This window comes from Microcaecilia unicolor, chromosome 2, assembly GCF_901765095.1.
Source record: "Microcaecilia unicolor chromosome 2, aMicUni1.1, whole genome shotgun sequence".
In the NCBI taxonomy this organism is placed as follows: domain Eukaryota; kingdom Metazoa; phylum Chordata; class Amphibia; order Gymnophiona; family Siphonopidae; genus Microcaecilia; species Microcaecilia unicolor.
In genome coordinates this window covers 639,546,256-639,570,918 of record NC_044032.1, presented here as the reverse complement: position 1 = coordinate 639,570,918, position 24,663 = coordinate 639,546,256, and the positions used below count along the sequence as shown (strand labels likewise).

Sequence of the window (24,663 nt, the reverse complement as noted above, 5' to 3'; positions counted from 1 at the left end):
ATAAATAGATAAAACGTAACATAATGATATCAGGACAAGATATAATATACAGTGATGAGGGTGTGATTCAAATAAACAAATTAGAAGAGTTCCATAATAGTTGTATCTGGTGTAGTTTAGGAGTCAGTTCGTTACGGGGGGTCCTTTTTGTACGTCTTTTTGAACAAGTAAGTCTTCAGTAATTTCCGGAAGGTTGTCAAGTCGTGTGTTGTTTTTAAGGCTATCAGTAGTTCATTCCATAGTTGTGTGCAGAGGTATGAGAAGCAAGATGTCTGTATAGATTTGTATTTAAGTCCTCTGCAGTTGGGATAATGGAGGCTTAAGAAAGTACGTGTTGAACTTTTGTTGTTTCTCTCTGGTAAGTCTATTAGGTCTGACATGTAAGATGGGGCTTCTCCATAAATAATCTTATGAACTAAGGTGCAAATTTTGAATGCAATTCTGTCCTTCAGTGGGAGCCAATGCAAGGAAAGGTATGGAAAACAGGTGTGAGGATGTTATAATGCTGTTCTGTCGCTCCATGGTGTGACCGCACCTTGAGTACTGTGTTCAATTCTGGTCGCCGCATCTCAAGAAAGATATAGTAGAATTGGAAAAGGTGCAGCGAAGGGCGACTAAAATGATAGCGTGGATGGGATGACTTCCCTATGAAGAAAGACTAAGGAGGCTAGGGCTTTTCAGCTTGGAGAAGAGACGGCTGAGGGGAGACATGATAGAGGTATATAAAATATTGAGTGGAGTGGAACAGGTGGATGTGAAGCGTCTGTTCACGCTTTCCAAAAATACTAGGACTAGGGGGCATGTGATGAAACTACAGTGTAGTAAATTTAAAACAAATTGGAGAAAGTTTTTCTTCACCCAACGCATAATTAAACTCTGGAATTCGTTGCCAGAGAACGTGGTGAAGGCGGTTAGCTTGGCAGAGTTTAAAAAGGGGTTAGACGTTTTCCTAAAGGACAAGTCTATAAACCACTACTAAATGGACTTGGGAAAAATCCACAATTCCAGGAATAACATGTATAGAATGTTTGTACGTTTGGGAAGCTTGCCAGGTGCCCTTGGCCTGGATTGGCCGCTGTCGTGGACAGGATGCTGGGCTCGAAGGACCCTTGGTCTTTTCCTAGTGTGGCATTACTTATGTACCTTCTCTCTGAGGGGTCTGGCGCTTTCATATTTCGCTTTTCCGAATATCAATCTGGCTGCGGTGTTCTGGGCAGTCTGGAGTTTCTTAATGGTTTGTGCTTTGCATCCTGCATATAAGGAATTACAATAGTCCAAATGGCTCAGTACCAATGACTGCACTAGTTTGCGGAATGTCTCCCTTGGGAAGAAAGATTTTACTCTTCTAAGCCTCCACATTGCATAGAACATTTTCTTTATAACATTTTCTGCATGGCTATCTAGATTGAGATTTCGACCAATTGTTACGCCTAGGAGTTTCAGGGTATCCACAACAGGGGTTATCACATTTATTTTTTATTTTTGTTACATTTGTACCCCACGCTTTCCCACTCATGGCAGGCTCAATGTGGCTTACATGGGGCAATGGAGGGTTAAGTGACTTGCCCAGAGTCACAAGGAGCTACCTGCGCCTGAAGTGGGAATCAAACTCAACTCCTCAGGACCAAAGTCCACCACCGCCACTCCTCCACTGTTGTTACTATTTGAGATTCTACATGGAATGTTGCGATTCCAACATTCCATGTAGAAGTCAGCCCTTGCAGATCACCAATGTGGCCGCGCAGAAACAGAAGCCTGCGCAGCCTTCTACATGGAATGTTGCTAGTGGAATAGCAACATTCCATGTAGAATCTCCAATAGTAGCAACATTCCATGTAGAATCTCCAATAGTATCTATTTTATTTTTGTTACATTTGTACCCCACACTTTCCCACTCATGGCAGGCTCAATGCGGTTTACATAGGGCAATGGAGGGTTAAGTGACTTGCCCAGAGTCACAAGGAGCTGCCTGTGCCTGAAGTGGGAATCAAACTGAGTTCCTCAGGACCAAAAGTCCACCACCCTAACCACTAGATCACTCCTCCTCACTAGGCCACTCCTCCACTGTTGCTACTATTTGAGATTCTATTCCACTAGCAACATTCCATGTAGAAGTCGGCCCTTGCAGATCACCAATGTGGCCGCACAGGCTTCTGCTTCTGTGAGTCTGACGTCCTGCACGTACGTGCAGTGTGTTAGAGACTCACAGAAACAGAAGCCTGCGCAGCCTTCTACATGGAATGTTGCTAGTGGAATAGCAACATTCCATGTAGAATCTCCAATAGTATCTATTTTATTTTTGTTACATTTGTACCCTGCGCTTTCCCACTCATGGCAGGCTCAATGCGGCTTACATAGGGCAATGGAGGGTTAAGTGACTTGCCCAGAGTCACAAGGAGCTGCCTGTGCCTGAAGTGGGAATCAAACTGAGTTCCTCAGGACCAAAGTCCACCACCCTAACCACTAGACCACTCCTCCACACTAGGCCACTCCTCCACTGTTGCTACTATTTGAGATTCTATTCCACTAGCAACATTCCATGTAGAAGTCGGCCCTTGCAGATCACCAATGTGGCCGCACAGACTTCTGCTTCTGTGAGTCTGACGTCCTGCACAGAAACAGAAACAGAAGCCTGCGCAGCCTTCTACATGGAATGTTGCTAGTGGAATAGCAACATTCCATGTAGAATCTCCAATAGTAGCAACATTCCACGTAGAATCTCCAATAGTATCTATTTTATTTTTGTTACATTTGTACCCTGCGCTTTCCCACTCATGGCAGGCTCAATGCGGCTTACATGGGGCAATGGAGGGTTAAGTGACTTGCCCAGAGTCACAAGGAGCTGCCTGTGCTTGAAGTGGGAATCGAACTCAGTTCCCCAGTTCCCCAGGACCAAAGTCCACCACCCTAACCACTAGGCCACTATTGTTGATTGTAAACCGCTGTGCTCTGCCCTCATGGTGAATGGTATATTCAATTCAATTCTTGTATACTGCTAATATCCCCCTTCCAGGGTTCAGTGCGGTTTACGTTCTAGGTGAGAGAAAAGCCACTAGTGTGGCCATTTTACTAAGGCTTGTAGGCGCCTACGCACATCCAATGTACATTAAATTGGATCTACCACTTGGCTACCGCGTGCCCTGGGCAGTGATTCCATTTTTGATACGCGTCCAAAACAGGCAGTAGAAAATATTTTCTACCGCGTAGCGCTTACCCGGCGGTAATCGGCAGTATACGCGCGCCGACACTTACTGCCCGGTTAGTACGTGAGACCTTACCGCCAAGTCAGTGGGCGGCGGTAAGGTCTCAGGCCAAAAATGGACGTGTGCTGGTTTTAATTTTGCCACGTGCCCATTTTCAGCCACAAAAAAATGCCTTTTTTTCCAGGCGCACTGAAAATTTGACCTGCGCGCGTCCAAACCATGCGCCTACACCAGCGCAGGCCCTTTTTCGGCACTCCTTAGTAAAAGGGTCCCGGTGTTAGTGTGTAATCTAATATAATAATTTGCTCCTCCAACATTCCAATGTGTCTCACTGGGATCGTAACCACCTGCTGACGTCACTCCTCCAACGTTCTCCGTCCCCCCTCCCTCCCAGTTCCATGGGACCCTGGAACTGGGACGGAGGGACAGATGGAGGGGGGCCCTGGAAATGGGAGGAAGGGGGACACAAACTCGGAGGGGGGAGGGGGGCCTGGAACTCGAAGGGAGGTGGAGGGGGCAGGGGAGAGATGATGCACATGGATGGATGGAGGGGGCAGGGCACAGAGGACATTGCCTGCATATGGATGAATGCAGGGGAGAGAGCATAATGCAGGGGAGGGAGGGGACCCTGAAACTCGGAGGCAGGGAGGGGACGACCCTGGAACTCGGAGGGAGGGGGACAACCCTGGAACTCGGAGGGAGGGTGGGAGGGAGGGGGGACGACCCTGGAACTCAGAGGGCGGGAGGGAGGGGGGGCCCTGGCACACACACTCATGCTCACACACACTCTCTCTCACAGACACACTCGCACCCTGTCTCACTCTCTGTCTCTCACACACACACACACTCGCACATTCACTCTCTCTCACACACACAGTCACTCTCACAGACACTCTCTCAAACATAAACAGTCCGAGGAAAACCTTGCTAGCACCCATTTCATTTGTGTCAGAAACGGGCCTTTTTTACTAGTGAACCATAAACGATTAAATTACTCATTCACTTTTGGTTAAAAGAAAGAAATCACCATTGCGATGTGTCTGCAGCCAGACCTCTTGGTCTGACATGATTTTTTTTTTTCAGTGGAACCATTATTAGTCCACTTTCATTAGCTTCCAAACCAATTAATTTTCTACGGAGAAATGAAATAGATGCTAGAGTGCTCACTGAATACTTACGTTTGAGCATTAGTAAAAATCAATGTTACGGAGGAAAGTAAGAATGTTTAAAAAGGCTCTTATATCATACAAAGCAATTATCATTCCTTCATTTCCTAATTGAAATTTTGCTTGAAGGATTAGCTCAATAAAACACTGCGTTTTTGTTTTCTTTTAGAGAGTCTTGTGTCCAGTAGGTTTGCATCACCAGTTACAGTTCGTTCACGTGTAGCCCGAGGTTTCCCATGAATACAGTTCACAGCGGATTAGGGCAAGATTCTAGGACACAATAGTCTGGGAAGTTACATAATGTAAATATAAAATAATACTAAAACCTTAAATACTTAAACCTTGTTGGGCCGGGAAAAAGCCAAAATTCAGTCAGGAATTGTTAGTTGGGAGTTGGAAGCAGGGTGGCATAGGTTTCCCAGATTTGTTCTTATATAATCAGGCGTGTTTATTGCGTCATCTGGGGGACTGGATTGATTCGACTCATTTTTACACACCCACAAATTTAGAAAAGGCCTTTTTTGTTCCATATGATGTGATGGCGCTTCTTCATCTGCCTCGGAGTAGGGTTCCCGCTAGATTTAAAAACAGCATCTTGTTACAGCCGCTTCGTGAGGTATGGCAGTGGTGGGTGCGACGACTGGGGGGACATCCGTATATCACGGACTTATTACCGATAGTAGGAAATATAGCGTTTCAGGCAGGGATGGACAATCCGAATTTTGGTGCCTGGGGGCAGCAGGGAGTTGCGCGTTTAGAACATTTGTTGCAGAATAATGGGGAGTTGTTGCCATTTGAGGCTATTCAAGACAAGGTGGGAGTAGCCTGGGGTAATAGGTTTGCTTATACGCAGGTCACGCACTATATGAAGTCCTTGCATCAGGCTTCTTTGAGGGGTCGATTGGGGGACCGGGTTCGAGGTTTTTTTGAAGGGATAAAAACTGCTAGACATTCGGTCTCTGATTTGTTTGGGGCACTGGTTAAGTGTAGACCTCGGAGAACATATGAGGGTCTTAAGCATAAGTGGGAACAGGATCTGGGGTCCTCTTTGACTTCATGGAATGTGGAGGCTACTTTAAAGGGCATTCGCCTATTAGTAACGGATGAACGGTTGAGAGAATGCGGGTATAGAATAGTTCTTCGGGGTTACATGTCTAAAGCGCAGTTGGCTCATGTGTCAGAGTCGGTTGATGCTGCTTGTTCTAAGTGTGGGGGGGGTCATAGTTCCTTCTACCACGCGTTATGGCAGTGTCCAGGGGTGCGAGCATTTTGGCAGCGAATCCGGGGGTTTTTGATTAAACTTGGGAATAAAATTGAGGGCACGGAGGGACAGTTTTTGCTAGACCATCCACGGGCTTTTGCCTCTTTGAGTACTCCTGCAGCTCTGTTATGCAGAAAGCTGAGTTTGGTAGCTCGAAAGTGTATAATGCAATATTGGACCTCTTCGGAAGCGCCCGCTTACTGGCATTGGCGTAATCAGGTGCACCTTTTAGCATCTTGGGAGGCTAGAGATTCCAAGATGTCGCCTAAACGTAGAAAACAATTTCTTCAGATCTGGATGCCTTATCTTCAGATTTTAAGTCCAAGGGGTCGGAGTTTACTTATTAATGCATGTTGATCCTCTCTGCTTTCCATAGAGTACAGTGATCACCACATAATCTGTAACCTGCTAAACAGTTCTGGATTATTGGTACTGTTGTATTTCTTTGAATTTATACGGAGTTTTTGGAATTTGAGTGGTACAGGGGTGGGATGGAGGGGAGGGGAAGGGGAGGGGAGTGATGGGGGGTATGGGTAGTTTATAAGCTGTATGGTTAAAGCATAGTATTCTACTGTTTGTAAGTTGGCATTATTGTATGTGCTTACTTTGAGTTATTAATAAAATTTATTTAAAAAAAAAAAAAAACCTTAAAGCAGTCTCATATAATAAGAATGATAAAACATAAAAGTAAATATCACATTATTTTTGTCACATAAATCTGAAACAATAGAGTCTTCAGACCTTTCTTAAACATTTTATAATTACTACTACTACTACTATTTAGCATTTCTAAAGCGCTACAAGGCGTACGCAGCGCTGCACAAACATAGAAGAAAGACAGTCCCTGCTCAAAGAGCTATGTAATAAAAGTGAGCCAAGTATAGGACAATCAAGCCACTGTGACATCACTGATGAGGTTGGCTCTTATTGGTGGCCTGAGGCATTATGACATCACAATATTAGCTCTGGTTACAAGAGACTACTACTACTACTACTATTTATCACTTCTATAGCACTACAAGGCGTACGCAGCGCTGCACAAACATAGAAGAAAGACAGTCCCTGCTCAAAGAGCGTACAATCTAATAGACAAAAAATAAATAAAGTAAGCAAATCAAATCAATTAATGTGAACGGGAAGGAAGAGAGGAGGGTAGGTGGAGGCGAGTGGTTACAAGTGGTTACGAGTCAAAAGCAATGTTAAAGAGGTGGGCTTTCAGTCTAGATTTAAAGGTGGCCAAGGATGGGGCAAGACGTAGGGACTCAGGAAGTTTATTCCAGGCGTACGGTGCAGCGAGACAGAAGGCGCGAAGTCTGGAGAAGGGAACAGATAAGAAGGATTTATCCATGGAGCGGAGTGCACGGGAAGGGGTGTAGGGAAGGACGAGTGTGGAGAGATACTGGGGAGCAGCAGAGTGAGTACATTTATAGGTTACTACTACTATTTAGCATTTCTATAGCGCTACAAGGCGTACGCAGCACTGCACAAACATAGAAGAAAGACAGTCCCTGCTCAAAGAGCTTACAATCTAATAGACAAAAAATAAATAAAGTAAGCAAATCAAATCAATTAATGTGAACGGGAAGGAAGAGAGGAGGGTAGGTGGAGGCGAGTGGTTACAAGTGGTTACGAGTCAAAAGCAATGTTAAAGAGGTGGGCTTTCAGTCTAGATTTAAAGGTGGCCAAGGATGGGGCAAGACGTAGGGGCTCAGGAAGTTTATTCCAGGCGTACGGTGCAGCGAGACAGAAGGCGCGAAGTCTGGAGAAGGGAACAGATAAGAAGGATTTATCCATGGAGCGGAGTGCACGGGAAGGGGTGTAGGGAAGGACGAGTGTGGAGAGATACTGGGGAGCAGCAGAGTGAGTACATTTATAGGTTACTACTACTATTTAGCATTTCTATAGCGCTACAAGGCGTACGCAGCGCTGCACAAACATAGAAGAAAGACAGTCCCTGCTCAAAGAGCTATGTAATAAAAGTGAGCCAAGTATAGGACAATCAAGCCACTGTGACATCACTGATGAGGTTGGCTCTTATTGGTGGCCTGAGGCATTATGACATCACAATATTAGCTCTGGTTACAAGAGACTACTACTACTACTATTTATCACTTCTATAGCACTACAAGGCGTACGCAGCGCTGCACAAACATAGAAGAAAGACAGTCCCTGCTCATAGAGCGTACAATCTAATAGACAAAAAATAAATAAAGTAAGCAAATCAAATCAATTAATGTGAACGGGAAGGAAGAGAGGAGGGTAGGTAGAGGCGAGTGGTTACAAGTGGTTACGAGTCAAAAGCAATGTTAAAGAGGTGGGCTTTCAGTCTAGATTTAAAGGTGGCCAAGGATGGGGCAAGACGTAGGGGCTCAGGAAGTTTATTCCAGGCGTACGGTGCAGCGAGACAGAAGGCGCGAAGTCTGGAGAAGGGAACAGATAAGAAGGATTTATCCATGGAGCGGAGTGCACGGGAAGGGGTGTAGGGAAGGACGAGTGTGGAGAGATACTGGGGAGCAGCAGAGTGAGTACATTTATAGGTTACTACTACTATTTAGCATTTCTATAGCGCTACAAGGCGTACGCAGCGCTGCACAAACATAGAAGAAAGACAGTCCCTGCTCAAAGAGCTATGTAATAAAAGTGAGCCAAGTATTGGACAATCAAGCCATTGTGACATCACTGATGAGGTTGGCTCTTATTGGTGGACTGAGGCATTATGACATCACAATATTAGCTCTGGTTACAAGAGACTACTACTACTACTACTTATCACTTCTATAGCGCTACAAGGCATACGCAGCGCTGCACAAACATAGAAGAAAGACAGTCCCTGCTCAAAGAGCTTACAATCTAATAGACAAAAAATAAATAAAGTAAGCAAATCAAATCTCTAAGATTATCTAGTAAAAATTTCCAAAACTTTGCAGCTTGAAAATCAAAACAATTAAAAAGCTTTTTTGAGGTAATACGTTTGGGACTTGGAAGATCAAATAATGCCTACGTCATCTACTATGTATGTATGTTAGTTTGCATGTGTGTGTGTGGGGGGGGGGGAGGAGATGAGGATTATTGTCTGCTAATAGCACAGAGTGTTTAATTCCCACATTAAACACCTATCCCCATTCTGTAAAGCTTGCCAAAAATTGGATGAACAAATGTAGGCGTCTTTCTGATTTGGGTGTGCAATTTAATTGAGTAACAAGCTAATTAGTGCCAATAATTGGCTTTTTAACAAGCAATTATTGGCACTAATTAGATTTAATTGGGACCAACGCATATAAAGTTAGGAGCGGGATCTAAAATTTATGTGTGGTCCAAGAAAGGGGACAGCGAAATGGGATAAATGTGGGCATTTTGGGGCGTGGCTTTGAGTTACACACATAATTACAGAATGGTGCTCCGCGTGTAAATTTAAACATAGGCATATGCACCACGTTTTTATTGGTGAAAATGGCCACGTCTAAACTTGTGTGACTTTCTGCTTAAGCATGTATTCTTAAAAACCTTGCCGAACTTTAGACGCGACTTATAGAATACCTAGTAAGCAGTTTTTTTCACCGATGATTTTTTTTTACGCCATTTATAGAATTTACCCCCTAATGCAGAAACCATCATTTTGGGGTGTGGAATTGGTAGAGATTGTGCTTAACACCTTACTTAAACCAGTGTTTCCCCAAGTCCGGTCCTGGAGTACCCCTTGCCTGTCTAGTTTTCGGGATATCCACAATGAATATGGCATGAAAGAGATTTGCATATAATGGAGGCAGTGTATGCAAATCAAGTTCATGCATATTCGTTGTGGATATTCTGAAAACCTGACTGGCAAGGGGTACTCCAGGACCGGACTTGGGAAACACTGCCTTAAACTATAATTGCCACCAGGGGCATAGCCAGACTTCGGCGGGAGGGGGGGTCCAGAGCCCGAGGTGAGGGGGCACATTTTAGCCCCCCCCCCCCGGTGCCGCCGACCCTCCCTGCCATTTTTGACCCGCCGCCACCACCAACTTTGACCTCCCCCTGCCAACGACCCTCTCGACCCCCCCTCCCAACGCCAACCCTCCCCCACCGTCGCCTACCTTTGCTGGTGGGGGACGTCAGACTCACAGAAACAGAATGAAGCCTTGCGCCGGAAGAAGAGGACCTCGGCTGGCGGGGGTTAGGGAGCCCGCCAGCAAAGGTAGCAGACGGCAACGGCGGGAGGGGGGGGGGTCGAGAGGGTCATCGGGAGGGGGGTTCAGGGCCAAATCTACGGGGGCCCAGGCCCCCGTGGCCCCATGTAGCTACGCCCCTGCAGCAGACAACACAGAGCAGCTAATGCCTCTGATGATGGAGTGTCCGAGCAGTAAGAGTTTTCTGCTTTTCACCAATAATTGTTTGGTGGATGTTTCTTGGGTTACGCTACTTTCATTGCCTCTGGTTCCACCACAGTACTTCTTGTTTTCAGCATTCGTAACGATGCAATGAAGCAAAAGGATTTGACAGGCGCAAAGGTTGGGAGGGTGAGTGTTTCTGTGTCACAGATCTTAAGTCTACCACAGCCTACTGTGAATAGATAAACACAAAGGAATCCTGTTTAGAAAGAATGGATCTGCGGAATCTTAGTGGAGATTGGGTGGTAACTGGGAAGCAAAACCAGTGTTGGGCAGACTTCTACCTGATCATGACTGAATTGATATGGATGGGTTGGAGTGTAAATTTTAAGGGGCTTTGACCTTAGCTTCAGAATTTTGAGTACAAGAACAGTGCTGGCCAGACTTTTACGGCCTGTGCCCTGAAAAAAGGCAAGGACAAATCAAACTCAGGTATACATTATCAGGGGCGTAGCCAGACCTCACGGTGGGAGGGGGCCAGAGCCCGAGGTTGGGGGCACATTTTGAGCGGCACCCTGCTGCCCCCCCCCCCACCACCACGCCTCGTCTCTTTGCCCCCCCCCCCACTGCCTCGCCTCACCCCCTCACAAATGAAATACCTTTGCTGGCAGGGGTCCCCAACCCCCGCCAGCCAAAGCCATCTTCAGCGTGGTCTCCGGCACAGCTGCGTTCGTTGCCTGCCCTTCTTTCTTCTTGCTCCCCCTGTGCACGCTGAAGAGAAGCAAGGAGAAAGAAGAGCAGGGGGCAGGCAGTGAACACGGCTGTGCCAGAGACCGCGCTGAAGGCTTTGGCTGGGGGGGGTTGGGGACCCCCGGCAGCCAAACCAGGGGCCCTGATGAAATTTGCAGGGGCCCATGCCCCTGTGGCCCCCCGTAGCTATACCCCTGATACATATAAAGTATCGCATACCATGTAAAATGAGTTTATCTTGTTGGGCAGACTGGATGGACCGTTCAGGTCTTTATCTGCCATCATTTACTGTGTTACTATGTTACTCTTTGGGGTTCTTCATGGAATGTTGCTACTAATTGTGATTCCGGAATCTTGTAACTCTTTAGGATTCCAGAATCTTCAGAACTTTTAGTACGAGAACAGTGCTGGGCAGACTTCTATGATCTAAGCCCTGATCGTGACTGAATAGATAGGGATGGGCTGGAGTGTAAATTTTAAGGGGCTTCAATGTTAGCTTCAGAACTTAGTACAAGAACGGTGCTGGGCAGACTTCTACGGTCTGTGCCCTGAGAAAGGCAAGGACAAATCAAACTCGGGTATACATATAAAGTATCACATACTATGTAAAATGAGTTTATCTTGTTGGGCAGACTGGATGGACCGTTCAGGTCTTTATCTGCCGTCATTTACTATGTTACTATGTAGCTATTACCACAACAAGGACATGCAATTAACTTTTTCACTGCAAAATGCTGGGAATGTCGACTACAGTTAACACGACGGTTCTGTAATTACTGCACGTTGAGTCTGGAAATCAATAACTGGAAAACCTTACCACACTTTAACACAAAGGGGCCTATTTGAGAGAGATGACAACCGACCTGAAATGTGTAATAAAATATAGAAAGGAAACTCTTAAGGCTACCACGCTATTATTATTGTTCAAACTTGATTCACTCAGTCCTACACACAAACATCACTGAGATGCCCATCCCTCCCCCACCCTTTTTCCTTCTAATAAATATTTTATTTCAAAGTAGCTATTAGAATGTAAAATTCTTGAACTCTCCTTCAACTTAGTCAAGAGACGTCTAGCGGGTCTACCAGGTAAATGAGTCATTGTCAAGGTCTGAGAGGATTCATCCCTGCCTTAAGAGGAAGGAATTATTAACTCATGAATAGTGCAAAGACAGTTTCTCTTTGGCTAACTAAACCACTGCACTACAGCGTCTGCGAGTGAAGCGTGTAGGCCTATAGGAGGCCCCGGGAGAAAGGGATTGTTCTGATCAAGAGAAAATGACTGGAATCAGGAGATACTGCCAAGAGATGAGTCCAGTAGGCCAAGGTTCAAGTCTAGAAGGACCACTGCTGGTCAATTAATGGTGTCTTTGGCTAGCGGACGAGCAGAAACGTTTGATATTCCTTCTATCAGGGGTGTAGTCAGACCTCATGGTGGGAGGGGGCCAGAGCCCGAGGTTGGGGGCACGCCTCGCCCCCTCACAAATACCTTTGTTGGCAGGGGTCCCCAACCCCCGCCAGCCGAAGCCTTCTTCAGTGAGCGTCAGCATGCACAGGAGGAGCAAGAAGAAAGAAGAGCAGAGGGTAGCAGTGACATAGCTACATGGGGCCAGGGGGGTCTGGGCCCCCGTAGATATGGCTCTGGACCCCCCCCCCCTGCCGACGATCCTCTCGACCGCCCCTCCCGCCGCCAACCTGCTGTCGCCTCAAAAATGACTAAATCCAAGCCCTTTGGTCATGGGAGAAGCCAGCATTCGTAGTGCACTGGTCCCCCTGACATGCCAGGACACCAACCGGGCACCCTAGGGGGCACTGCAGTGGACTTCACAAATTGATCCCAGGTGCATAGCTCCTTTACCTTTGGTGCTGAGCCCCCACCAAAACCCACTCCCCACAACTGTACACCACTACCATAGCCCTAAGGGGTGAAGGGGGGGCACCTACAAGTGGGTATAGTGGGTTTCGGGTGGGCTCACATTTACCACCACAAGTGTAACAGGTAGGGGGGGAATGGGCCTAGGACCGCCTGCCTGAAGTGCACTGCACCCACTAAAAACTGCTCCAGGGACCTGCATACTGCTGTGATGGAGCTGGGTATGACATTTGAGGCTGGCACAGAGGCTGGCAAAAAAATGTTTTTAAATTTTTTTGGGGGTGGGAGGGGGTTGGTGACCACTGGGGGAGTAAGGGGAGGTCATCCCCCATTCCCTCCGGTGGTCATCTGGTCAGTTTGGGCACCTTTTCGATGCTTGGTCGTGAAAAAAAATTGGGCCAAGTAAAGTTGGCCAAATGCTCCCCCATGTCCTTTGGAATAAAATTTAGCCTGGAAAAGTTAGAGCCTCTTAAATAAAATAAACCTTAAGAGCTCTTTCTTATACTGATCTCAGGCATAGGTGCTTGAGCACCCCCAATATTTCACCCACTGGAAGTTCGTTCCCTCCCTCCCTCCTCCCTTTGAGTTCCAGGCCCCCTCCCTCCGAATTTTAAAAGCCATCTATCCTACCTCATCGGGGTTAGGGCGGCAGCAGCAGTAAAAAGCATGCAGGCTCGGCTTGGTGCTTAGTTCAGTTTTACATTCTCTCTCTCTGTCAGCTCTGGTCCCGCCCTCATTTCCTGTTTCCGCAAGGGCGGGAGCAGAGCTGAGAGACAGAGAGAAGGGAAAACTGAACTAAGCACTGAGCCGAGCCTGCATGCTTTTTACCGCTGCTGCTGCCTTAACCCCGACGAGGTAAAATAGATGACATTTAAAATTTGGAGGGAGAGGGCCTGGAATTCAAAGGGAGGAGGGAGGGAGGGAGGGAACAAACTTCCAGTGGGTGAAATATTAGGGGTGCTCAAGCACCCACAGAGTCGGCACCTATGCCTGAGATCAGTATAAGAAAGAGCTCTAAGGTTTATTTTATTTAAGAGGCTCTAACTTTTCCAGGCTGAATTTTATTCCAAAGGACACGGGGGTGCAAATTGCTGCCATCCTCCGAGAGTTCTCTCCCAGCTCGGTCCCTATATTGTTTGAAAACTCTTGGACGCACGTTTTGATCACTGGTAACCTTCAAAGCATTGGGGGGGGGGGGGGGGAGTATTATTACGATTTTACTCAACCACACTGCCTGCTAAAAAAAACAAACAAAACAGGTTAAATTGACTAACAGAGTGGTACATCCCAGTTTGCCCTCTATCACAATTAGGAGGACTCCCATGGGGGAAGCATTTCAGACAGCATCCTCCTACACAAATAACCTTAATCAGGTCTTTGCAATTAATTTCTGAGAGTGTCCTTCACCGACCTAAATGATCAGAAAGGGGGCTTTCGGTAAAGCCCACACGTCTTCCTGTTAATAGGGAGTGCTGCATTTTTATGGCCCTGTCTTCTATTTCTTACTTACAATCCTAATCACATCATTGATTTTTGGTAATCTTTTCTGCAGGAGGAAGCCTGCTTATTAATTCCCTGGAAGGCAAAGTTTCTTTTTCTTTCTGTAAACTCAGATAATTCAAATGAAGAGACGTTAACGCTGCTTATGACTAAAATCTGGAGAAGCAGAGTTTGATACTTGATTAACCTGGACCATGATGCTGGATGGACCTCATTACTGAAGAGAGATGGTTGCTTAAATAATTTGAGAATGGGAATAGCAGGGCGGAGGCTGCAAGAATTGAAATGTAAAGTGCTGAAAAGTAATAACCAGAGACATATGAGAAATACCTCAAAATACTTTCTGTTTTGAAAAATCAGTATTTGGAGCAATATTGGGGGAGGGGAATCTTTAAACAGCAATGCTCCTGTGCTCTTATATGCATGCTCATATCTTAACATAGTAACATAGTAAATGACGGCAGATAAAAGACCTGAACGGTCCATCCAGTCCGCCCAACAAGATAAACTCATTTTACATGGAATGTGATACTTTATATGTATAGCCAAGTTTGATTTGTCCTTGCCTTTCTCAGGGCACAGACCGTAGAAGTCTGCCCAGCACTGTTCTTGTACTAAAAGTTTTGAAGATTCTGGAATCCTAAAGAGTTACAAGATTCCAGAATCCCAATTAGTAGCAACGTTCCATGTAGAACCCCAAAGAGTAACATAGTAGCATAGTAAATGATGACGGTCCATCCAGTCTGCCCAACAAGATAAACTCATTTTACATGGAATGTGATACTTTATATGTATACCCGAGTTTGATTTGTCCTTGCCTTTCTCAGGGCACAGACCGTAAAAGTCCACCCAGCACTGTTCCTGTACTAAAAGTTCTGAAGCTAATGTTGAAGCCCCTTAAAATTTACACTCCAGCCCATCCATATCTCAGGGGCATAGCCAGACGCCCAAGTTTGGGTGGGCCTGGACCCAAGGTGGGTGGGCAGAACTCCGCCTTGTCTTACAAGTGACTTGGTTTCTCCCTCTCTCGCCTGCATGCCATATGGTCTTTCAAACATCCACTCTCCCCCCATATACCTTTTAAATAGCATATTTTCACCAGCAGCAAACAGTTGTTGGGAGTTTTTGGCTGGTGGGGCTTGGGGTCCCTGCCAGCCACATTATAGGTGTGCTGCTACTTGGTGGGCCTGAACCTAAAGTGGGCGGGCCTGGGCCCACCCCGGCCCACCCTTGGCTACGCCACTGCCATATTTATTCAGCCACGATCAGGGCGCAGACCGTAGAAGCCCGCCCGGCACTGGTTTTACTTTCCGATTACCGGCGTCGCCACCCAATTTCCGCTAGGATTCCGTAGATCCATTCCTTCTAAACAGGATTCCTCTGTGTTTATCTTGCACCGCTATTTAAATGAACACCCCCCTCCCCCCCCCCCACACACACAACATATTAGCAATGGAAGGAAGGTGTAACAAAACCCAATCCTCCAGATCCATTTCACTTCATTTTCTCCCCGTTCTGAGAAGCGGAAAGTGCAAAGTCCCACCTAATTTATTTACATGTCTTACTACAAGCACAGCACAACTGTTTAAAGAGATTACTCTTCATTCAGCAGAGGTAATTACGGGCTGAAGAGATAAGTGCACAGGGAAGGGCTGACGTTCTTCAGGCAAAAGAGACTTAGCAGTCTTCATTTCCTTAAAAAAAAAACAATGTCCGATTCCGTGCACGATGCACGACTCAGCGCCCGCTTTGGTCGGCCTCTGACTGATCAATATTCCTACTGAATAGAAGTGTGCAGTATCAAGAGAAGGGAGCGAGAGAGGATTATTACAAAATGATATAGTGCACATTAGGCTGTATAATTCATTTTGCCTTCCTTTGCTCAGACCCTCCTAAAATCCATAAATCAGCTTCTCCTTCTTGTATTACCTAAGTGCAATTTGTCATTTTACATTAGCGGGCACCTGCTAGAGATCATAGGTGCTTTTAATTCACTGTTTAGAGATTAACAAAAACGCTGGCCCTCTTTGACAGCTGAAACTGCACATCATCTGGCATAAAAGGCTAACAAGACAGGGATGCGGATTTCTTACAGCCCTTCAGCTGTTAAAGAAACGTTTATTTCATTCTGAATCCCCCAAAACAGGTTTTCTACCACGAAGTCCATATAGAAATATCCCAGATTCCGAGTCTTGGAAACTTAAGAGTGCTTGAAGAGTTTACAAATATTTCAGGACACTTTATGGCTGGCATTAACTTAAATGCACGGCACCCTTGCATTAACAACTGCATTTCTCAACCACCAAATAACCTAATTAAGGTTCTTTCTAGGGGGATCCTCGACTTTCATGATGATCACCGCCCTCGTAGCTGCCTGGCCAGGGGTAATACGCTACTACTACTACTACTACTACTATTTAGCATTTCTATAGCACTACAAGGCGTACGCAGCGCTGCACAAACATAGAAGAAAGACAGTCCCTGCTCAAAGAGCTATGTAATAAAAGTGAGCCAAGTATAGGACAATCAAGCCATTGTGACATCACTGATGAGGTTGGCTCTTATTGGTGGACTGAGGCATTATGACATCACAATATTAGCTCTGGTTACAAGAGACTACTACTACTACTACTATTTAGCATTTCTATAGTGCTACAAGGCGTACGCAGTGCTGCACAAACATTGAAGAAAGACAGTCCCTGCTCAAAGAGCTTACAATCTAATAGACAAAAATAAAGTAAGCAAATCAAATCAATTAATGTGTACAGGAAGGAGGAGAGGAGGGTAGGCAGAGGCTAGTGGTTACGAGTCAAAAGCAATGTTAAAGAGGTGGGCTTTCAGTCTAGATTTAAAGGTGGCCAAGGATGGGGCAAGACGTAGGGGCTTCTGTTTAGTGTCAGGGGCCAGACAATATTTGTCTTCCGTCACATGAAAAATCGCCTCTCCTCTCAAAGCTCTGAGCAGGCCGCAATCATAAGCGGATTTAGAAACCAGATCACTTTCAAAACATGTTTAAAACCACTGCAAACGCTCATTTATCTAGACACGACTTAGCAAAATGACTCCCCCTCCCCAACCCCCCCTAACCCCCTTCCAAAAGGGAAAGGAGGGCAGCGGGTCCATCAGCTTTAAAAATGAAAGCTGGGGGAAGGAATGCAAATCTTCCGGAGGTTTAGGAAACGAACAACAGAAAAAGACAGAGCAATAGTAACATTAAGCGACATCAGGGCTCATTCCAGGGTAAGGCTGTGCTGAAAAAAAAAAGGGGGGGGGGGGAATCAACATCAGACACAGGGCTAGATGCACTAAACCTTAACGACCCTCTAACAACCCTTTAACGAACAAAATTCCCAACCGTTGCATGCATTAAAGGCCTTTTTCCAACGAAGCAAGCAGCTAGCGAAAACGGAGTAACTACCATTGTAATGTGGGCGATTCGGGATGCACTAACAATACCGACGATTACACCCAATCATTTTCCGCAACATATTTAACGTGTGGTCAGACCAGTGGTAAAGGCCTGAGCTGTCATCTCCCCGCTGCCCCCTGTACCAGAAAAATCAAAGCTGGCATGTTTAAACATGAAAAGTGAGAAAAAAAACGCAAACAAGCCCTAAACGTGTTCAGATGAACGTTTATTTCATTCATCTGCTAAAGCAACAGAGACAAAAGGGAAACAAGGAAGGAACTGCCGCTTATTCAGCCGATGAAATGCAACATGCACTTGAGATGCAAATAATATTCCACCTAAAACAGACCTTATATTCACTCTGTCATATAGACTGATACGAATATAATAGACTAGACTAGAAAACGTGTATAATTCCAATCACGTATTCCAAGGGAAAATAATATATCAGGGTTTTTTTGGGGGGGGGGAGGGGGTATCTGAAGCCCACCCAGAGGTAAAGGCAGGCGAAGGTTCAATGGCAAACTGAAGGAGTCGCTCGTAGTCTGAGCTTCCTGTGGTGCTGTGGCTGCCGGGGACGATCCGTCTAGCACAGCCTCCAACCTCCCTCCCCTGCTCTTCAGACGCTGTCTTCGTCTTGTAATTACAGCTCCGGGAAAGCAGCCACACTCTGCTGCTTCCAGCCAGGGGGCATTTGAAAGCAGCCGTCGTTGCATTACAGCGACACCAGCAAATGCAAGTCTATAATCGTCTCGCCACGGAACGCACAGGAAAAAAAAGAAAGAAATGGAGCCTGATGCAGGAAGAAAACCCTCTATTGTATCATTTGCAGAGCAGAGCCTAATCGAAAGTCTAAATCGAGCGCCTTTCAGAGAGAAATAAACTGCGCACGCATCCCAGCTTTTAGCTCAACGCCCGGCTGTCGCTTACTGGAAAGCAGCGCTGCTTCCCAGCATCGCTCGTTATGCTACGGTCAGCAGTTCGAAATGCACAAGCAGGTGCTAAACGTAAAATGCGGCAGTCGGTAGGAAATAAATGAACCGGCTTACGGGGGGGGGGGGGGGGGGGGGGGGATGGGTTTCATCATCGGTTGGGATTCATTCAGGAAATCCTGGAAGCAGACAGCAGGAAAACCAACGTCGTGGAAAATGAAATTATATATAAATAAATAAATAAAAAGCTTCCCAAGAAAGTAGGGTTGGGGGCCAACCCACCTCTTCGAACGCTAGAGGGCGCTTGTTACCAACAATTGCAAGCGGCCTCAGCCCCTAAATCACAGCTCTCGGGAAATTCTATGCGATCGTTTCAACTATTACCCTCCCCCCACCGCATCTATCACAAATCGAGAGGGGGCCACGGGACTGCCGTGACCCCCTCCCCAATGCTTTGAAACAGAAATTTATTACGGTTGTTGTTTTATTTTGACCTTAAGAGCTACTGGTATTGGAACAAATGACTCCTCCCCCTCTCTCCACTTACTCAAAAGCCAGGCTCGTGTGTCATCTTAGTTTGCCATCTAGTTCTGCACTAGGTTAAGTCAAACGCTTTTGTTTTTTTTTTTTGTTTTAATTTGTAATAAATGTTATTGAATTGTTCATTTTTGTAATAAAGTACAATTGTGCTTATAATTACTTCCATTGGATTATTCTGGGCATACTGATCTGATCAAAGTTATTGCTTTTTTTTTTTATTTTTTAAATCTGTACTGCAATGCATGCTCTTTCATCATCGTAATTATAATACAACGGGGCTGTACGACCTGAATCTGTTCACACTTTTCCCCAGCAGTTATAAGCTTTCCCTTCCAAGGATGCCTGGGTACATACAAGAAAAAAATATATTTCGATCAAACCGGCCGCTGCATTAATATTCAGATACGCCATAATCTGCTTTTTATTGATCCACATGTTCTTTTATAAAGTGTCGCTTCGTTCCCAGGCACGGACGTGACGGGAAAGTCATTGAGGCTCTTGCAGTTCCAGCCTAGCTTTTGCTCACTACACTGCAGCCGCTAAAGAAATAGCCATCTTTTGCTCTTTTTTTCTTTCAACATTTTAGCTTTTCCATTCTGACTGCAGTCTGTACTATTTTTTTTTTTTTTTGGAATGGGCAAAAGGAGGGATTTTCCATGTTTAAAAAAAAACACGCACCTAAAAAAATCTAATACCATAAGTAGGTGGTTAGCAAGAAAAACGCGTATCCTCTAGTACGTATAAACCTGCTACAGCAAGACCAGACTGAATAAATACTCCAGCAGTTTCAAGCCTACCTGCTAAAATAAATGAAAAAAAAAAATTTAACATTTTAATGATGAACGAGCAGGAGACAAATCCTACAAAAACAATCATATATACGGTTTTACACGATTTAACCGGGGAGGGGGCATACATCTGTCTTTCTTACGCGCACGCATACTTGATAAAAGTGTCACTGGTGAGCTCTGCAGTGCAAATGGCTGGTCATTAATCGTGAAAATGAAGTTTACCATCACTGGTGTAAGAAATCACGTACAGCGGATAAGAGACTCACGGCTGCAGCACGCGCCGGCGTTCACCTTACATTCTTTTACATTTACTATGAGGTGTGTTAACCGCTCCCCCCCCCCCCCCCCCCCCCCCATTTTCATGCATGTTAGCCCAGGAATTAAAAAAAAGAGAGAGAACTGGTGCACGAGCACAGCCACTCCGCTCTCCTATTCATTCAGTTTTGCATGTTCTCTCCACCCTCCCTCTCTCTCTCGTTTTCCTTCTCGCCTCCTCCCCTTTGATGCTGCTGATGCTCAAGATCTGTGAATTACCTTACGGTGCAGGTCAAAGAGACACATTTTTTTTGCACCTGACATTAAAAGGCAAGTAAAGCAAGTGCCGGGGCTGAAGTCGCATCCTCTTCTGTCCATCCCTTAAAAGTCATCGCCACAAGAACTTCAGATCATGCTTTATATAATGCTGGGATTTCCCCTCCCCATGCAAGATTGCAAAAAAGACACTGAAACTTTGTTTTCACTCTTTGCCAGAATGCACAGTTCAGCCAGCTGGGGCTTTATTATTATTATTAGTTCACGTTAATTGCTGGTAGCTTTTTTTTTTCTGCAGCAGAGACGCCTTTCGTCGATTTCCCTTAAGATCAGCCACAGTGACGCCGGCTTGTTATGGAGAAAATCCCCGCGATCGCCCTGGGGGCTGACGCTTTCTTCTCCCCGGTGGCCACAGTCGCAGCAGCGCTGGGCTCCGGGCTCGCCCTCCTCCCTTTCCGTGACGTCCTGGCTTTGCCTGATGCGCGGCGCGCCCCGCCCCCGGAAGGCGGGGCCGGCGTCCTATTGGTTGGCGAAAGAAGGGCGATGCACAAAAACACCGGAGCAGAACGCTCGGCGCTCAGAAAGTGTCAGCGGTAGAATGGGAAGAGCATCCTTTACCTTTTATACACCCCTTGCAAAAATATATATATATCAAGTAAGAAAATATTGCTATTCCTAAGAGAGAGAGGAATGCTGAAGGATGCAGACTGCACGCTGCTGACTGCAAAGGAATGAGAACTGATCATGCATTAAAAAGGAAAAAAAAAAACAAATCATTCGGGGGAAACCTATAGAGAAAAACTGAAGTTTTGCAAGCAAATGCATCTGAATCCACCGGTGATGGCTACAAGGGACTAGCGGACAAGGCAGAGCCAGCCATTTCAGCACCTGCCCCGATATGGAAGCGGACCCGGGGACCGTCTCTTGACAGCCTTCCTGAAATTCCTGGGGATTTTTTTTTTTCTTTTTCTTTTTTTATTCCCTGCTGCTGTTTGATTTACAATTCGTGGAGCATCGGAACTAGAGGAATATTTTCTCGTTGGGAAAGAAAAAAAAAAAAGCAAATCTTCTTTAACTATAAATGGTTTGTATGTTCTGCGGTGATGGCAAAAATTGCAGAGATGACAAGGGGATTGCCTGCTCCTGCATCCTTTATCCGCCCGTGTGTGCATCAGGTAAAGCCTGGACCTTAGGCACCAATAAGGAGGATTTAAGTGCACTTTTTACAATTCAACATTTCAAATAGATTGCCTTTTTTCTTTTTTTTTTTTTTGGGGAAAAATGCTGGTCCTCTTTCTACTGGTCTGCACCCGCCTGGCGTGTGGGGTCTTCTCGCAGCTGCAGTACAAGGTGCCCGAGGAGCAAGAGCCGGGCACGGTGGTGGCGAACATCGCCGAGGAGCTGGGCTTGGACCTGACCAAACTTTCCGAGCGGCGCTTCCGCCCGGCGCCCGGCTCACCCTACCTGCAGCTGAACGCCGAGAACGGGCTGCTGCTGGTGGCCGAGCGCATGGACCGCGAGCAGATCTGCCGCCAGCTCGCCTCCTGCCTGCTGCACGTGGAGGTGCTGCTGGAGAACCCGCTCGAGCTCTTCCGCGTCGAGGTCGAGCTGCTGGACGTGAATGACAACCCGCCCAGCTTCCCGCATGCCGACGTGGCCGTGGAGATCTCGGAGAGCGCCACACCAGGCACGCGCTTCCCGCTCGAGAGTGCCTCGGACCCGGACGTGGGCGCCAATGCGCTGCGCACCTACGAGCTGACTCCCAATGACTACTTCGCGCTGGACGTGCAGACGCAGGGCGGCGCGAGCGAGGGGGGTGGCGATGAAGGAGGCGTGGCCCGCGTGGCTGAGCTCGTCCTCCAACGGCCCCTTGACCGCGAGCGCCAGGCGCTGCACCGCTACGTGCTGACGGCGGTGGACGGCGGCCAGCCCCCGCGCACCGGCACGGCCTTGCTCTCCGTGCGCGTGCTGGACTCCAACGACAATGCGCCCGCCTTCGCGCAGCCCGTCTATAGCGTTGCCCTGCCAGAGACTGCGCCGCCTGGCACGCTAGTGCTGCAGCTCAATGCCACTGACCCAGACGAGGGCCCGAGCGGGGAAGTGGCCTACTCCTTCGGCAGCCACCTGGCGCCGCGGGTGCGTGAGCTCTTCCGCCTGGAGCCGCGCACGGGGCGGCTGGAGGTGGCTGGCCGCCTGGACTTCGAAGAGAGTGCTGTGCACCAGGTGTACGTGCAGGCCAAGGACCTGGGCCCCAACGCCGTGCCGGCGCACTGCAAAGTCCTGGTGCAGTTGCTCGACACCAACGACAATGCTCCTGAGATCACCTTCAGTACCGTCACAGAAGAAGTCAGTGAGGCTGCGCCGCCTGGCACCGTCGTGGCCCTGTTCAGCGTGGCCGACCGCGACTCGGACGAGAACGGGCGCGTGGAGTGCGAGCTGCTTGGCGCGCCCGACCTGCCCTTCCGCCTCAAGCCCTCCTTTAAGAACTATTACACTCTGGTGACGGATGGGGCGCTGGACCGTGAGGCGCACGACACCTACTCGCTGACGGTGGTGGCGCGCGATGGGGGCTCACCGCCGCTCAGTGCCACGCGGGCTATCCAGGTGCACGTGGCTGACGTCAATGACAACTCACCTCGGTTCTCGCAGCCAGCCTACGACGTCTATGTAACGGAAAACAATGTGCCAGGTGCCTACATCTATGCTGTGAGCGCAGCTGATGCGGACACGGGCTCCAACGCAGCATTGACATACTCCATATTGGAGTGCGACATCCAGGGTATGTCTGTCTTCACCTATGTGTCCATCAATGCGGAAAATGGCTACCTCTACGCGCTGCGCTCGTTTGACTATGAGCAGCTCAAGGACTTTGCTTTCGCTGTGGAGGCACGAGACGCGGGCACCCCACCGCAGGCTGGAAACGCCACTGTCCGTGTGCTGGTAGTGGACCAGAATGACAACGCACCTGCTATCGTCTCACCACCACAGGGCCGTAACGGTACCATTGTTCGCCAGCCGCTGCCACGCGCCGCTGAGCCGGGCTACTTAGTGACACGTGTGGCGGCGGTGGACGCTGACTCTGGGGACAATGCTCGGCTGACTTACCGCCTGGCGCACGGAAATGAGGGTGGTCTTTTCCGCCTGGACTGGCGCTCAGGAGAATTACGAACAGCACGGCGTGTGCCTGAGAAGCGCGGGGACATGCGGCAGCAGCAGCAGCGGCAAAGGTCCTATGAGCTGTTGGTAGAGGTGCGTGACAACGGGCAGCCACCGCTCTCCTCTAGTGCCACGCTGCAAGTACAGGTTGTAGAGGGCACTGTGGGGGAACGGCAGGGAGCTGGAGGAGGAAGCGGAGGTGTTGGAGGCACTGGTGTTGGGGGCTCTGCAGCTGAACAGCGGCCCAGCCGCGCAGGGGATGCAGCACTGGACCTCACTCTTATCCTTATCATCGCCCTGGGCTCTGTCTCCTTTGTCTTCCTGCTTGCTATGATCGTGCTGGCTGTGCGCTGCCAGAAGGAGAAAAAGCTGAACATTTATAGCTGCCTGGCTGGCGACTGCTGCCTCTGTTGCCCTTGCGGCAGCTGCTGTCCCCGCCAAGCTCGGGCACGCAAGAAGAAGCTTAGCAAATCTGACATCATGCTGGTGCAGAGTGGAGGAGGAAGTAGCGGCCCCTGCCCACCTGGGGCCCCACTCCCCGGAGAGGAACCTTCCTGTGGATCTGGCCCTGCCTCCAATTCCCACCATCACAACCAGAATTACTGCTACCAGGTGTGCTTGACGCCTGAATCTGCTAAAACGGATCTGATGTTCCTCAAGCCCTGCAGCCCGGCTCGCAGCACTGACGCCGAGCACAGCCCCTGCGGAGCAGTTGTGACAGGGTACGCTGACCAGCAGCCTGACATCATCTCCAATGGCAGCATTCTCTCTGGAGAGGTAAGGAACATCTGTCTTGTCTCCCCTTTCCATCTTCCCTCGTTTTCTACCACCATCCAAGAGGTTCAGGGGGTTCTTAGTGCCGTGATCTCACTGAAAATGTTTTCTGTTGTTCTCTTCTCTCCTCCCCTCCACATTTTCATCTAAAGCAGGGGGTGTCCAACCTCAGCCCTTGCCATGTCGGGTTTTCAGGATTTCCCCAACGAATATGCGTGAGACCTGTTTGCATACACTGGAGGCAGTCCATGCAAATCTTAATGCATATTCGTTGGGGAAATCCTGAAAGCCCAACTGGATTGTGGCCCTCTCGAGGACCGAGGTTGGACAACCCTGACTCCAAAGGGTCAGGCGGTGGTTAACTGTAGTCACAAAAATGCAATCTAGCCTTACCATCCTGCTTCTCGTCCCTCAACCCAAGGGTCAGAGCTTCATAGCTATAATATCCAACAAGCCACCTTTTTTTT

The 24,663-nt window shown here is 47.8% G+C and overlaps 1 protein-coding gene across 2 annotated transcripts in view; it reads left to right on the top strand.

The window, feature by feature from the left end:
• The first annotated feature begins 20,907 nt into the window (after nucleotides 1-20,907).
• Nucleotides 20,908-24,663, top strand: part of PCDH10 (protocadherin 10) — a 203,919-nt gene continuing 200,163 nt past the window's right edge. For both annotated transcript variants that reach the window (XR_003940742.1, XM_030191733.1), the window contains exon 1: nucleotides 20,908-24,199. Coding sequence is in view for 1 of the 2 variants with exons in the window: in XM_030191733.1 (XP_030047593.1) it covers nucleotides 21,548-24,199 (2,652 nt within the window). In the remaining variant the exon portion in view is untranslated. The remainder of the gene's footprint in view (nucleotides 24,200-24,663) is intronic.